The sequence below is a fragment of the Quercus lobata genome, chromosome 6 (assembly GCF_001633185.2).
Source record: "Quercus lobata isolate SW786 chromosome 6, ValleyOak3.0 Primary Assembly, whole genome shotgun sequence".
Classification (NCBI taxonomy): domain Eukaryota; kingdom Viridiplantae; phylum Streptophyta; class Magnoliopsida; order Fagales; family Fagaceae; genus Quercus; species Quercus lobata.
This window is the reverse complement of record NC_044909.1, coordinates 16,145,823-16,161,576: the sequence shown is the minus strand read 5'-3', so window position 1 is coordinate 16,161,576 and position 15,754 is coordinate 16,145,823. Positions and strand designations below refer to the sequence as shown.

At 37.4% G+C, this 15,754-nt stretch overlaps 1 protein-coding gene across 1 annotated transcript; it reads left to right on the top strand.

Moving 5' to 3' along the window:
- The first annotated feature begins 13,680 nt into the window (after nt 1–13,680).
- LOC115949901 lies at nt 13,681–15,091 on the top strand. The gene is made up of 4 exons (XM_031067165.1): nt 13,681–13,766; nt 13,854–13,953; nt 14,159–14,552; nt 14,649–15,091. The coding sequence occupies exons 1-4, from the start codon at nt 13,681–13,683 to the stop codon at nt 15,089–15,091; spliced, it is 1,023 nt and encodes a 340-aa protein (XP_030923025.1).
- The last annotated feature ends 663 nt before the right edge of the window (nt 15,092–15,754 follow it).

Sequence of the window (15,754 nt, the reverse complement as noted above, 5' to 3'; positions counted from 1 at the left end):
TTTCTTAGTTCTTGTTCAGCACTTGTGCATTAGTATACAAAGGCATAAACAGGTTGCATGTTGACAATTATTGTTTTTTTTTTTAATACCAGGTTGGAGAAGGGAGAAGGGAGATTTAAACCTAAATGTTGTCTGTATTACTCCCTCCGTCCCACTTTTTTTGTCTTCTATTTCATTTTGAGATATTCCAAAATATTTTCCTGTTTCTAAAAATAAAGTCCTGTTTCTAAAAATAAAAGTCATTAATTTACTAATATTCTTATTATACCCCTATTAATTTACTAATTCAATTTTTTGATAAATTTTTTAAGAGTAGTTTTAGAAATTTATACATTTTTAAAAGGTAGACAAAATAATAAATGATATTCCCTTAAAAAGTTTGACTTTTCAAACTAGACAAAAAAAAGTAAGGTGGAGAGAATATTATTTTATTATAGATTTTTTTTGCTAAACAAAAATAGCTTGGGTTCATACAAAATAGCTTGGGTTCATACAAATTATCAACAACAAGAAAATGTTTTAAATTATTGGACAAATTACACATTTTCATCATAATTTTCATCCCAATTGCAATGTCTCCCAAACTTTAAAAATGCACAATTGATCCTCCAATTTTAAAACATTGTTTTAATATCTCTATTGTTAGGCTATGTGAAGCCTAGTACATGCTATTTGGATTATAACTCAACTTTACATAAAAGTATTACGGTTTTTAATGAAACTTTTCTAAGACTTAGTCCAAAGTGAATCCGCTATGTGGGATATAAATACTATTACTCAGTATTACGATTTGGTGTGTTAATTTAGAGAGAAAAACTGTACTATTGTAATTTGTATAATTTCCTTGAAATTAATGAAATCACTGTAATTTTGTAAATGTAGGCAAACCGTTAAACTACATAATTTCTATATGTCGTGTGTTTACCTTTGTGTGTGTTATTTCATTCTATTTTTCAAATCTCATATATTTAGCAATCCGTATCTATTCTTAACAACCATGCCATCTATGTTGATGTTAAGTAACAAAAAAGTCTTGCATGTGCAAGGACGAGTGACTTCTAGATAGTTGGACTCCCTAAATGTTGTTTCAAGTTTCAACTATATCCTAGGAAGGGCTAAGATCAAGTCAGATTGGGTTTACAACCACCCCCAAACTCTGACCAGATAAAAATCAGGTTTGACAGGAAGGAAATTGACCCAACTCTCTCTCTCTCTCTCTCTCAATTTAAATTTAAGTATATTCGGGTCTTTGTTTTGAAACTTGCCCTTTAAAATTTGTCATCAATAGCCTCTGGGCCATGTTCCAAGCCTAAATTCTAATCTCAATCTTGACTCCCCTAATGTCATGTGGGCAACGAAAAAACGCACCCAACACACATTAACTTAGCAAAGAAAAAATTCATTAATATTTCTTACTATAATGGGTGGAGATCCTTCCAAGAAATGGAAGTTTGAAAATAATAATAAAAGAATGACATATTTTAAAGGGAAAGTTTGAAAATAAATACCTGAATATACTTTAATTTAAATTTAGAGAGAGAGAGAGAGAGAAGACCTAACCGATACCCAATGGCCTGACCTAACCCAAGACCTGAATATTCGAGTTGGATCGATTTCCTTCCTGTCAAAGATGATTTTTATCGGGTTAGAGTTGGGTAACTATAAACCCAACCCGACCCAACCCAATCTCAGCACTAGTCAAGAGCATCTAAAAGTTCCTTCCATCTCTACCATATAACTCATGAATTTTTGCAATCTCCATCTAAAAGAAATTGTAAAATTTAATTCAAAATTCAGATTTCCATCCACTTGTCTATCTAATTTCCATTTTTATAAATAAATTCTATAATATATTATTATCTAAGTGAATGAAAATTTACTTTTCTAGGACATGAACCTTGTAACCAAATCACATAAAATTCTTATATTTTCTCTATCATAAATTTCTACACATATTGATGATTATCAAACTACTCTTTCATTCCATCATTGATCTTGTTTTAAGCAGTGTTTGCACAAATTTTTTTTGTCAAATAATTTTTGGACCCATCAATTTTCATCAATTGCTAAGAGCCTTGTACTTCATTTAATTTGTCTTTTATGATGTCCTAAAGACATTCAGATTCAAATTCTCTATCCCATTATAACTATTAAATTATAAAAAGTAAAATTGTCTACTTTATTAATAATCACAAATGTGCATATCATATAAAGTCAAGGCACAATGATAATAGTAAAATCTTCCACAAATGGAATCTCGTCAAGTCTTAGTTCAAAAACTTCTCCTGGCAAGTAGTTTTGCTGCTCTTCTTGAACTTGAAGTCATTTCCAAGAATTTGTCTCATCCTCATAAATGGCTCCTTGTTGACCGTGTCATACAGAGAATTGCTGACATAGCTTAACCAAAAATGGCTTGGTTCCAAAATGTCTATTAGTTTATTAATTCAATTTTTTGATAAATTTATTTTAGAGTAATTTTAGAAATTTATACATTTTTAAAAAGTAAACAAGACATTTAATGATAGTCCTTTAATAACTTTGACTTTTTAAATAAGACAAATAAAGTGAGACGGAATGAATAATTTATTAGATGCTTTTTCAAGAAAGATTAATTAATCTCTTAATTCCTATTTACCCACTCAACCCCTAAAGAAATTACCTTTTCTTGTAATAATGATATAGATATGACAAATTTCATTAGTGTTTAAAGTAACAGGTAATTAGCGTAATATTAATTTCATGTAAAGTCACAAATCACTCTTGTTACACACGGATAACAATTTGTTACCTCTAATTTTCAAAAAATAAAAACATATCACCTTAACGTGAAATTTATTAGCATTGGAGTTATTGTTCTTTTTTACATTGTTTAATATTTTTAATCATGCTTAAGTTGAAAGGGGGAAGTGCATTACCTAAACATGAGAAGTTATTTTATGCATTATATATATGTATATATATATATTATCCTGTTTCTCAAAAAAAAAAAATTATATATATATATATATATTATCCTTTTCATAGTATGTAAACTCTGCACAATTATAGAAATCTACGTACTGTGACAAAAAAAATGTTTTGAACCAAAGTTTTCGTCCTAATCAAATCGAGGATAAACTATTCAAATAACCATGCCATATTTTTATTGTTTTAAAATATAGAATCTATTACAACTTGACGTCTTTCTTGAACAAAACATCAATTGCGTCTATCCAATTTTTTAAGAACAAGGTAAGTTAATTTAAATGACCTTGTCCACAGAACCCAAAAAAGAAAAGAAAGATCATTTCTTTTGTATCCATCATTTTTTAGTAAAGGAAATGTTAACGAGTATCTTTAGGGTACTGATTAAGAATCTAATTAAAGAAAGTTTTTATAGGAAAAGAAATAAAAAATTAATGTTTTGAAATATTTTTCATTTCCCATAAAAGTGATGTCAAAACTTTCCTAAAATTGATTCTTAAGTTAAAAATCTTAACCAATGCTCTTAGGGCACTCGTTAGAAAAGAAAAATCATTCCTTTCGTATCCATCATTTTTTAGTAAATCACACTCAGGTTAAAAATAAAGACCAAGTGTGCATTTAGGATTTACTTTTTTTTTTTTTTTTTTTTTTTACATTTTTGTCTCTGTGGGGCCCAAGAATTTGTGACCCTGACCCACTTTATATTAGGGCCCAAGGCCCGAGCCGAGGAGAGGAATTGCTGAGGACACATAATGAAAGTCCAAGTAGCTTTGAGACATAACCGAAGATGATTCTGTCCTCGGCATCCCCAAGGCATTCCTAAAAGAAATGACAAAAACGGCATAGGAACAGTTTTGGGAAGAGCCGAACACATCCGCATTGATAGATAAAGGAGCCCTGGACAGTATGGAGACAAAGGACAAAAGCAAGGCTGTCATTACTGCCATTAAATACTCTCCGCCAGATAGAGCAATACTTTTCAGCTTTTACAACTACCCCCAACCATTCTGGGTATGGGCTGATGGGACAAGTATTAGCCCTGGAAAATTGAACCTACACGTGGACGTTGGAAAGGGAGTGAAAGCTAATATAAAAGGAAAAAGGGATAATTACACATTACCCACCTATGATTTACCTCTAATTCTAAGTGCCTACCTGTGGTTCAAATTTTGACACTTTACCCACCTGTGATTATCTCCGTCTATGTGCCGTGTGCCCACCTCTCCCTCACCGTTACTCTAACATAGGAAATAGATGAAAGGTCACTCCCATCCAGATCAAAATAGTCTCTTTTCCAAAAACTATTCAGTCACTCTCATCCAGCTTACTCACCAAAAATCACTCAGTGTCACTCCCAAAAATCACTCAAAATCACTCACTCACTCCCCCTTCACCGTTAACGTAAGAAATAGTTGAAAAGTCACTCCCATTCGGTCACTCTTGCTCACCAAAAATCACTCAGTGTCACTCCCAAGAATCACTCACTCACTCACTCCCATCGTTCATGCAAACCGAACCGAGATAGATAGCTTCTCCGTTCAACTGTGGCAGGAAGACTCACTCATGGGTATCGCGCTTCGCTTCACTTGACTGGGAGTTGAAAGCTTGAGGTCGTGCATGCAAACCGATTTGAGGAAGATCAAGATTATTGCCTCTGTTCTGTTTAGCCGTTGCAGGTAGATTAGGATTTTGCGTTTTAATCTTTGAAATCTAGGGTTCTGAATTGGGTCTTAAAATGCCGGTGGATTTTAAAATGCCGGTGGTGGGTTTTAAAATGCCGGTGCCGGTGGTGGGTTTTAAAAATCCTTTTTTTTTTTTTTTTTTTACAGAGTCGGAGAAATTTCCAGCTGAAACCCAGTTTTGTTTTTACAGTTGCTCCTCATTTTTTTATGTTGTAGGCTTTGATGATTGTTCTGTTTAGTATTACCCGCCTCTCCCTCACCCGATCATACTCATGATTGTTCTGTTGTAGGCTTTCTCTCTGCCGTGATTTGTATTGTTTAATTGTTTTTGTGGAATGTTACCAAATTGAAATCAGTTTGATCATTGGTTACTGCTTCTGTCAATTTGAAATCAGTTTGATTTACTGCTTCTGTTACCAAATTTATCATTGGTTCTGATTTTCAGATTAATTAGAATGTTACTGGTTGAGTCTGTTGTGGACAGCATGTTATAGTTAGTGTCTGTAAGGTTGAATTTATTCAACCATCTTATTGGCTTTATTCCGTGCCAAATTTGCTTGTAATTCAGCATTTAGTAACCCTGTAATTAGGTGGGTTTGATGTAAGGGTAGTGAGTGAGATAGAGTGAAGTTTGCTCAAGAGTGTGCAAGAAAACAGAGTGTCGCGGCTGGGACTCGCGGGTGACTCGCGGCTGCAAACCGCCAGAAGCTACACACGTGCCAAGCATGCTGGAAGATGAACAGTCATGCTAGCTGGAGCACTACAGGACAAAACAGGACAACTGGCCATACGGTTATCTCGAGACTGGATCTCGCGACTTAGTCAAGCCGCGAGGTCAAGCCGCGAGCCACCCCTGTTTTGTAAAAACCTGACCACTCGGTTTGAGGAGCTCAAAATGAGTGAGGATGAGTCTTTTGACTCTTTCTATGGGAAGTTAAATGAAGTGGTTGTCAGCAAGTTCAACTTGGGGGAGAAAACGGAGGACTCGAAGATTGTAAGAAAGATCCTTCGATCATTGCCGGAAAGTTTTCGAGCTAAAGTGACAGCAATTGAAGAGAGCAAGGACCTCGATGACATCAAAGTGCAAGAGCTGGTGGGTTCTCTGCAGACTTATGAGATGTCGCTGCCCAATCAACGGAAGAGTAAATCTCTTGCTCTAAATACCATTCATGAGAAGGTGGAAGATCAAGACTCATCGGGAGAAGATGTGATTGACAAAGATGTTGCATACCTTGTAAAAAATTTCAAAAAGTTTTTGAAATTCATAAATAATGGCAAATTTGATGATAAAAGAAAATTCCAAAGTTCTGGAAGGGAGAAAAGGGAATTCAAAAGGAAAGATGGAAAAGAATCCCAACCTACACAAGGTGTCACTTGTTTCGAATGTAATGGGCATGGACACTTCAAGAAGGAATGTCCGAATTATTTGAAATCGAAAGGTAAAGTGTATGCCACGACCTTGAGTGACTCGGATTCGTCTGACTCAGAGTCTGAAGAGAGCTGTGATGGAGAGGGGAACTATTCGGCTTTTATGACTATTGCTCATGTTGAGTTGTCAGATGAACTGAATCTGCTTGTGCAAGACCTTGGAGAACATAGTGATGATGAATCACTAGGAATTGTTGAAGAATCGGATGCTGAAGTAGATGGAAGCAACGCGAATCTTCAGGAGAATTATAACTTACTTTTGGAGAAGTCCGGGGAATACACAAGGGTGGCCAAGGCTGCTGTGAGAAAAATGAAGAAGGCTGAGGAGGACTACAAAAGTCTCCTAATCCGATATAGGGAGGCCAAGTGTGAGATAGAAACTCTGAATGGAGAGTTGTCCGAAGCTTACACAAAAGTAAGGTTTCTTGAGAGTGAGGTTGTGCAAGCTAATGCTAAAGTAAAGAGGGTTACCACCAAGAAGCTAGATGATATTATATCATCTCAAAAGAGCTTCTCAAACAAATCCAGATTGGGATATACCGGAGGAGGTAGTTCGTCTGGAAATGTTAGTAAAAGAGTGAAGTTTGTAAAGGTTGAAGCTCCAGTTGTAGCTAACCTTACTGGTGAGAAGCTCGAGGTGGAGGAGAAGAAGAATTTGGTGAACCAACGGATGTTAAATCCTCGCAATCAGTTTGCAGACAGATCTGAATCTCGTGCCAAGTCACGTCCTCGACCACAAAGAGGTCCTAGAGAAACCTATGTGTGCCACTATTGCGGACTTCAAGGGCATACTCGACCGAATTGCCAAAATTTGAGAGCAAAGAATAGTGCAACTCCTCAAAGGTCAGGAGGACCTAGAAATGATAGGAGAATTTGGGCTGGAGATCAATCTAGAGATCAGAATGGTGATCCCGGAATGATGAACGTGATGAAGATGATTGGTGCATTCACCAACTGCTTGGAGAGCTTCTCACGAAGGTTTGAAAGCCCTAACTCCCGTACCCAATCCTATAAGGAAATCACCCCAAACGCAAGTGACGTGAAGGTGAATAAGGGTACTCATGCATAAGCATTACAACATGTCCATGCATTAATACTTCCTATGCTTTGTGACTATGTTTGTTTGTTTTGCTTTCTATTTTTGCTGTTTTGATTGTTTGCTTGTCTACTTGTGAATTTGTTTAATTTTTTCGTATCAATCTTTTTGTTTATTGTGTCAAAAATCCAAAAACCACATAAAAATTAGAAAATCAAAAAGCTTGATTGACTTTGTTGAGCTTTTGTCTCAAAACTTGTTTTGCCTTGTACCTTTGTGCTAATGGCTTTGTGCATTTTCGAACATTACTTGTTTTCCTGCACATATATCTCTGTGGGAAAAATCTTGAAATCTTTGTGATTGTTGTAAATAGATCTTCAAACTTGTCATGAATGATTAGTGAATGGTTTTGTTGATCTTGAGACTTGCATAGACTTGTGTCTATATATCTTCCCACTCTTTATTTTTGTTTTGTTAAAAAGAGCTCACCAAATGTAAATCTCCAAATGAAAAGAGATATTGAGCTGCAAAAGCCTGTCGCACATTCTAATATTTGACTAGGAAAAAGGGTAAGCGACCTTATATTGAAATGAATGTTTATTCAAAAAGCCAAAGGCTTATTCCTTAAAGTGAAATATCATATATCACTCTCACAATGAGAGGTGATTGTCTCAAAAAGATCAAAAAGATCAATTGTTTTGATTGAAAGTGGAGTCAAATGTAAAGCTCCAAATCATGTTATCAAGTTTATGTGAGAGGTCATATATACATATTTCTATAATTGAGATGGGTCACATGATCTAGTGCTAATTGTGTATGCCTTGGTTGAATTGATCATTGAAGCTTCACATTAGACGAAGGACTATCTCACTGTTGATATCCACACACAACACACAAGTTTATGTTCAATAAATGCCATATTCATTTGTGTGATTGTACTTGATGAAATGTGTTTTCACATGCTCAATCTTTGTTAATTCAAGCACAAAAAGATTTTTGAGTGTTTTAGGTGTGTTTGGAAAGTATTTTGTTTGAAAAATCTGAAAATTTCAAAAATCCAGTTTTTGCCCTGTTTTGGCGGCTCTGTCGCGGGTATGTCAAGTCGCGAGCCTCAGTCGCACCTTCGCTGGTCATTTTTGGCGACTTGTTCGCGAGTGGAAGGTCCAGTCGCGAGGTTCACTCAGAGATTTTCGCGGCTCAGCTCGCGACTTACTCGCGGGTAGACCTTCCAGTCGCGAAAAACACTTAGAAAAATTTTTCAAAATTTTGTTCTTGAGTGATTTGGCGGCTTGAGCTGGCAACTGTGTGGCGACTTAATCCAGTCGCGAAATTCGCGTGTTTGGCAGAAATAGGAGCAGTTTTAAAACTTGTTTCAGTTTTTCCCTCGAATATTTGTGACTGTTCATCTTCTCCCTCCCAAACACTCCGTGCTCCCATTTCCAATCTCCATTGTTGCATACTTGTAGCTCAAAATCTTCAAGTCACAGGTATGGGGTTTCTGTTCTGGCACTCTTTTATACTTGATTTTGTGCTTTTCCCCTTGATCTTTCGCATATATTTGTGTTTTAGAAATGGGTTTGTGTTTCGGAATTTGCTCCTTGTTCACGCTTAGATTGCGAATGCTGCTGCTAGAATATGATTTGTTCTTAGTTGTTTCTCTATTACTTTTCATTCTGTGCTTAGCTATGTGATTCTTTGATTTTCACTGATCTTTGAGCTGTTGAGTTGTTTCATTTTTTTTGGGTTGTGAGTTTAATGTGCTAAATATGCCTGCTCTTTTGTGTTAATCTTTTGGGAGCATACTGATTATGTGTCATATCATTTTCCAGTTTTTGTCTCATTGACATATAATTGCCTTTAAGTTTGTCTCTATATCTGATGCTGTTATGTGTATTTCCTATCTTAGGCTTGCTTTTCCATGTGATTGATCTAAGTAGCCTGTGTTTAAATGCTTCAAGTTCAGTTGTATGGATGATATCTCTTTGATAATTACATGTGACTAACTTGTTTTACACGTATATTGCTCTGTATTGTTGTGGCCTCTTCTGATTGATCACAGATGGCTCCCTCACCTCCTAAGAAGAAAACTACTGCGAAGAAGGCTGACAAATGGTTGAAAATGGATTCTAAGCTTTTTAGGTCAGTTCATCACTTTGAGAGATACAGGGATAACTTCTTGAGTGCAGGAATTATTCAAGAGAGATTTGTTGATTTGGAGGATTTAAGACAAACCTTTATCCCCAGTTGTTTTGAAGGTAGAGGATGGGAAAAACTTCTGAGTGATCTCCCTGTAGTTTGTGAACCCCTGATTAGGGAATTTTACTCAAATGCTGTGATAAAGGAGAATGAGTTAAGCTGCTGGGTTAGAGGGAAAGAATTCATTTTAGATGCTCATGTCATAGATGAGGCACTAGGACTTGAAGGATTAGATGATGAGGAGTTTATCAACTACAAGGATAGGAGTGTATCCATTGAAACAGTTCAACAAAGGTTAGGTGGGCAGAGAGAAGGAAAATGTTTGAATACCACTGCCTTTCCAGTGGACATGAGGTGTCTAACAATCATCATGATGTTTAACCTCTATCCCATTAAGAAGTTGACTACCATCAATTGTGCTAGAGCAATCTTTCTGATGGATCTCAAAGAAAAAAACTTCATAGACATAAGTTCACACATATATGACATCATTGTGGATGAGACAAGAACAACCTCTAGGCCAAAACTGATCTTTCCCAGTTTGCTAATGAGGATTTTTAGAAGGAAGGGTGTTCCTATCCCACAAGACATCAGTCCCATGTCCACACCTTCTGCAATTAACAGGCTTACCTGCAAAAGGATAAGTGTTAGACTTCCAGGAGAAGAAGATGAAGGTAATGAAGGAGAAGGTGTCCCAATGGAGACTGAAGCAGAGGCAGCAGGGCATCCATCAACCTCAACACCCAAGAGGAGTGGCAAAAGACCCAGAGCATCAACTTCTTCAGATACTCCTCCAGATGCTTTCCAAATCATTCTGGAAAGACTTGATGGGATCAGAGAAGTCCAGACTGAGCACTCTGAGAGGATGAAAGCTATGCAGGATCAGATTGATGTTTTGACTGCAAAACTTGACAGCTTCACCACTCAGCCTGAACACTGACCATTTGGCCATTCCTGACAAAAAGGGGGAGATGTTTCTGTTAGGGATGGACTGAGAAGCAGAAGAGCAGCCCTTAAGGGGGAGTAATGTGTTGAGGGGGAGTCATGTCAAACTCTAAAACTTTGGTTATATATTTATGTTTTTTAAGTACTTTTAGTGGTTTTATGGGTTTTATGGGTTTGTTATACTATGTTGAAATCAGTACTTTAATCTAAATGTTATGCATTTTGGTTTATGTACTATCACTCTTGTGCCCTTGTAGGATTGTTCCTAGATGCATATGACTTGTGTGATATGCATTGGTTGAGTGTTGAGCATACAAGTGTCTTGCCTTGTGCTTGTTAACTTGTATGTCCTTGTGTTCATTCCAAGTGTGAATGAGCATTGTGATCACTACCTTGTGGTGTTCACTTGGTTGATCAAGCCATGGTTTGTTTCATAACTCCATCTTTGCTTGATCACTTATTGCCTGTTTCATATGCATTTTATAATTCTCTGCTTACAATTATCATGGTGTATTGTTGTGTTTCAGGAGTATTATGTTCATATGATTCAAGTGCTTCACAGCTTCTAGAGTTAGACGTGAGTGAGTTTTGTTCAACTGTTCCCAACTCACAGGTTAAGTCTAGAGTCTGTTTTAGGGTTTTGTCACGGAATAGCCAAAGGGGGAGATTGTAAGGTTGAATTTATTCAACCATCTTATTGGCTTTATTCCGTGCCAAATTTTCTTGTAATTCAGTATTTAGTAACCCTGTAATTAGGTGGGTTTGATGTAAGGGTAGTGAGTGAGATAGAGTGAAGTTTGCTCAAGAGTGTGCAAGAAAATAGAGTGTCGCGGCTGGGACTCGCGGGTGACTCGCGGCTGCAAACCGCCAGAAGCTACACACGTGCCAAGCATGCTGGAAGATGAACAGTCATGCTAGCTGGAGCACTACAGGACAAAACAGGACAACTGGCCATACGGTTATCTTGCGACTGGATCTCGCGACTTAGTCAAGCCGCGAGGTCAAGCCGCGAGCCACCCCTGTTTTGTAAAAACCTGACGTTTCACATTCCTCTCCACTCCAGTATAAATACCCCTATTACCCACGATTGAAAGAGAGCTTCCAGAGAGAATTTTGAGAGAGAAACCCTAAAGAAAAACCAGATTGTTTCACCCACAATCTCTACCTTAGAGTCTCTTCAAATTCCTCAACTCTCTTCCTCTCCATTGTCAAATCCTTGAGAGGCATTATACCAAACCTGGTTCTCACCATCATCATCACTGTAAGACAGTCGTTTGGATTTCTGGGAAGCAGTTAGGAAGGAACCAATTTTCATTGGTTGATGCTACGGTCTAGTAGCGGAATCCGGGAAGCTAGAAAAGAAAAAGGTTCGGCGTAACCTCGTTGGAGCAAGAAGCTTGGAGGGCTTAGGTGCACTGGGTAGATTAGGCTTGGAGGGTCTATTGCTGTCCTTGTATCCCAACTATATTTTCTAGTGGATTGATTACTGCTTGGAGGGCGGCGGAGAGGTTTTTCGCCGAGGGCTTCGGTTTCCTCTTCGATAACACATCGCGTGTTGTCTTTGTGTTTGCATCTTCCTTCCTCTCTATCTTTGCCTTTTTATTTATCTGCTGTGGATATTAATCTGTTATGGCTTAGATAGTATTTAATCAATTTCGTTTGATAGCATATGTTAAGTTTCCGCACACTAGTTGTTTGACATATTGCTTGAATTGATTAAGTTGTTTTTTTTGGGGGTCTAAACGTTCAAAGGTGTTTTTGTACACGTTTTTGAACTTTCAGTGTCTAATGGACCAGTGAACTAAAAACCCTCCATTCCTTTTAAAAGTTGAATAATGCTCATGATTTTATTGAAATAATTATTCAGTCAATTATGATATAAGCTGGATGGTTATATATGCATTTTTAAAATAAGTCCAACTGCATTCTGAGTTCTCTTGTTTGCTCAATTTTGTTTTGAAATAAGTTTGTGATAATAATCGACCAGTTAACTAATGGTGCTGCTCTTATTACTACTCTTATCCATATAGGTATTGAGTCTTTATTAACAATAGAACTAGATGCCTCATTTTTATATGTATGCTTTAAGGCGTTGACCATCTTTCATTTATAAGTTTTATCATCTTCATTTATTCTGTTGTGTTTTACATGCAGATGGCTGACTTAGTCTTCAATTTTGAGATTCATCATGGTGGGCAGTTTGTGTGGAACCCAAATTTGGTATATTTAGGAGGTAGTACTTCTTTTGTTGATAATGTTGACCCAGATAGACTTAGTTATTTTGAAATACAAGATATTTGTTGTGATGTGGGGGCACTTAGTACAAGTAGATATCATTATCTTATTCCTGGAGGTAATTTGGAGCAAGGGTTAAGGCTTATAAATGAAGATGGTGATGTTGTTTATATGTGTGATATTCATGTTGCATGGCCTACAGATAAGATAACACTATATGTTGAGGGTGGTGAGGAGCCACTTGCTGTTGAACAACCATTTGGTAATGAGGAAGTAGCAAATGATGATGATGATGTGCATGAGATGGGTGAGAGTGATGATGATGTGCATGAGGTGCATGAGGGAGTTAATGTGGATGCTGAAGGAGGTGATATTGATTGGTTAGAGGAAGGGTTTAAGGGGCCAGATTTTGATGATGATGTTTTTGGAAATGTAGATGATGGGCCATCTACACATGCAGCCCCACATAGGCCCTCTGAAGAAGATGATGGGCCATCTACACATGCATCCCCACATAGGCCCTCTGAAGGAGATGATGGGCCATCTACCCATGTGGATGTACATGTGTATGCAGCCCCACATAGGAATACTGCAGCTGACAATGACCCACCTCTTGAAGAGGGTGAATGGATTGACCCACCTCTTAAAGATGACATGGAAAGTCTAGTAGTGTCTGATGATGATCAGCCAGCAGCAGCTGCAAAAGAACTTGAGTTTAAAGTCCAAACTGACATGAGAAAGCCAGAGTTAAGGAAAGGAATGAAGTTTCCAAACTCTAAAGTATTTAGGGAGGCATTGAGGGAATATGCGATAAAGAAGCCAGTAAATATCAAGTTCAAGCTGAATGAGAAGAAGAAGATATCAATTTATTGCATCAATGAATGTGGATGGAGGTGTTATGCATCTCAACTACCTGAAGAGTTGACATTCCAAATAAAAACATTCAATCCAGAGTGCACTTGCCCTAGATCCTTCAAACACAGCCAAGTGACTTCAACTTATGTTGCAAAGAAGTTTATGCAGGAGTTTGACAAAAACCCCAATTGGAAAGTAGCTGGTGTTCAACATCATGTGAAGCAAGCACTTGAAGTTGACATAAGTTACAGTTAAGTGTATAGGGCAAAGAGGAAAGCTACTGACTTGATTACTAGGGATGAACAGCTGCAATATGGGAAACTTAGGGATTATGCAGAGATGATAAGATTGAATGATAAAGGAAGTAGGGTTATTTTGCAAACTGAAATGGAAGATGAAAATGCACAGCCGAAATTTAAGAGAATGTATATTAGGTATAATGCAAAAAAACTTGGGTTTTTGTGAGGTTGTAAACCAATTATTGGTTTAGATGGGTGCCACTTGAAAGGCAGATTTGGGGGGCAAATACTTTCTGCCATAGCTAGAGATGCAAATAACAATATTTTCCCAGTTGCATTTGCTGTTGTTGAGCAAGAAAACAAAGATTCATTGGTATGGTTTCTGTAGCAGTTTTCAGATGACATTGAGGATCCAGAGCAACTTAATATGGTCTTCATCAGTGATAGACAAAAGGTATGACCTACAATTGTACTAACATATTTAGTAGACATTTTTAAAGTTCAATAATACATACTTCAGTTCATTTCAACATGTTTAACTAACATATTTACTTGTTCTGTTTTGTAACTTGTATAAGGGCCTTATACCTGCAATTGAGATGCTGTTCCCAATTTGTGAGCATAGATATTGTGTGAAGCATATCTATAATAATTTCAAAGTGGATCATAAGGGCTTGGAGTTGAAGGATGCACTGTGGAGATGTGCTGGAGTCACAACAGTCAGGGAGTTTGAGAGAAGAATGCAGGAAATGAAGGATTTGGATGTCAAGGCATGGGAGTATCTTGCTGACATCAACCCTGCACAATGGTCTAAGTCTCACTTTAGTAGTAGAGTTTTGTGTGATTGTTTAGCTAATAACTTGAGTGAGTCTTTTAATGCCATGATTTTAGAAGCTAGGGATAAGCCAATTTTAGCAATGTTGGAGTGGATTAGAGTTAGGCTCATGACCAAACAATACAAAAAGATGAGAGGTATAGCAAAATACACTGGAAAAGTTTGTCCTAATATTTAAGACAAATTAGAGAAGTTAAAACATGAATCTATACCTTTCAGTGCTACTCCAGCAGGCAGCTTCATGTATGAGGTTGATAATGGTCATGAGAGACATGTGGTTGACTTGGCTAAGAAAGTATGCAGCTGTAGGATTTGGGATTTGACAGGACTTCCCTACAAACATGAGATCTCTGCTATTGTTAAGAACCTGGAGAAAGTGGAGGACTACGTGCATCCTTGTTACTTAAAAGAGACATTTGCTGAAACATACAAAGAGATAATACAGCCAATGCCTGGCCAGTCTGAGTGGGTTAAGACTAACCAACCTGCTCCTATTGCTCCTCATGTGTATAAACCACCTGGCAGACCACCAAAGCAAAGAAAAAGAGATCCTGAAGAGCCAAGGAACCCTTATAGAGTTTCTAGGATGAACAAGACAATCAAGTGTGGGAAGTGCAAGAAAGAAGGACATAATGCAAGAGGGTGCAAGACAGGCATCACTGGTGAAACTCCATAGCAGAGAAGAGATAGACTTGCTAAATCAGCAGCTGTAAGTATTTCCATGCTTTGAACTATATTCATTTCCTCAAGTATTTCGTGTGTATGTAACTTGTACTACCCTCTTTGTAGGCACAAGGCAGTAAATCTACAAAAACAAAGTAGACTGCAACACCTCAAACTGCATCTCAGCCACCAAGATCTCAAAGTGCATACAGAGCTTTTGGTCAAACTGCATCTCAACCTGTACCAAACAATAGATCTGAGGCTGCAACTCAACCTGCAACTAGATCTAAGGCTAACTGGTTCTCTTCATCCTCACAACCAAGCTTCCATACCCCTAGAGAGACATGGGATTCTTTACCATCTCAGGCACCTCTGGCTTGTTCTATTTTGTTTATTTTTTTCCTCTTACTTGCTATTGTTGGATCATCTTGCTAACTGTTGGATTTTGGTTATGCAGCCAAGTGCATCTGCTAGGGGGTTTAAAGGCAGAAAGTTTCAACCAGTTGGTGGCAAGGGCAAGAATGCAGCTGGCAAGGGCAAGAATGTAGCTGGTAAGGGTACCTAAAGTAGTAAATGACAACTTGGAAGATGTTAAAGTTTCAACAACTTTTTTGTTATAGTTCACTTGTTTAACGTATATGTCAAGTGTCAAAAACAATATTGGCAATTTCGGTTG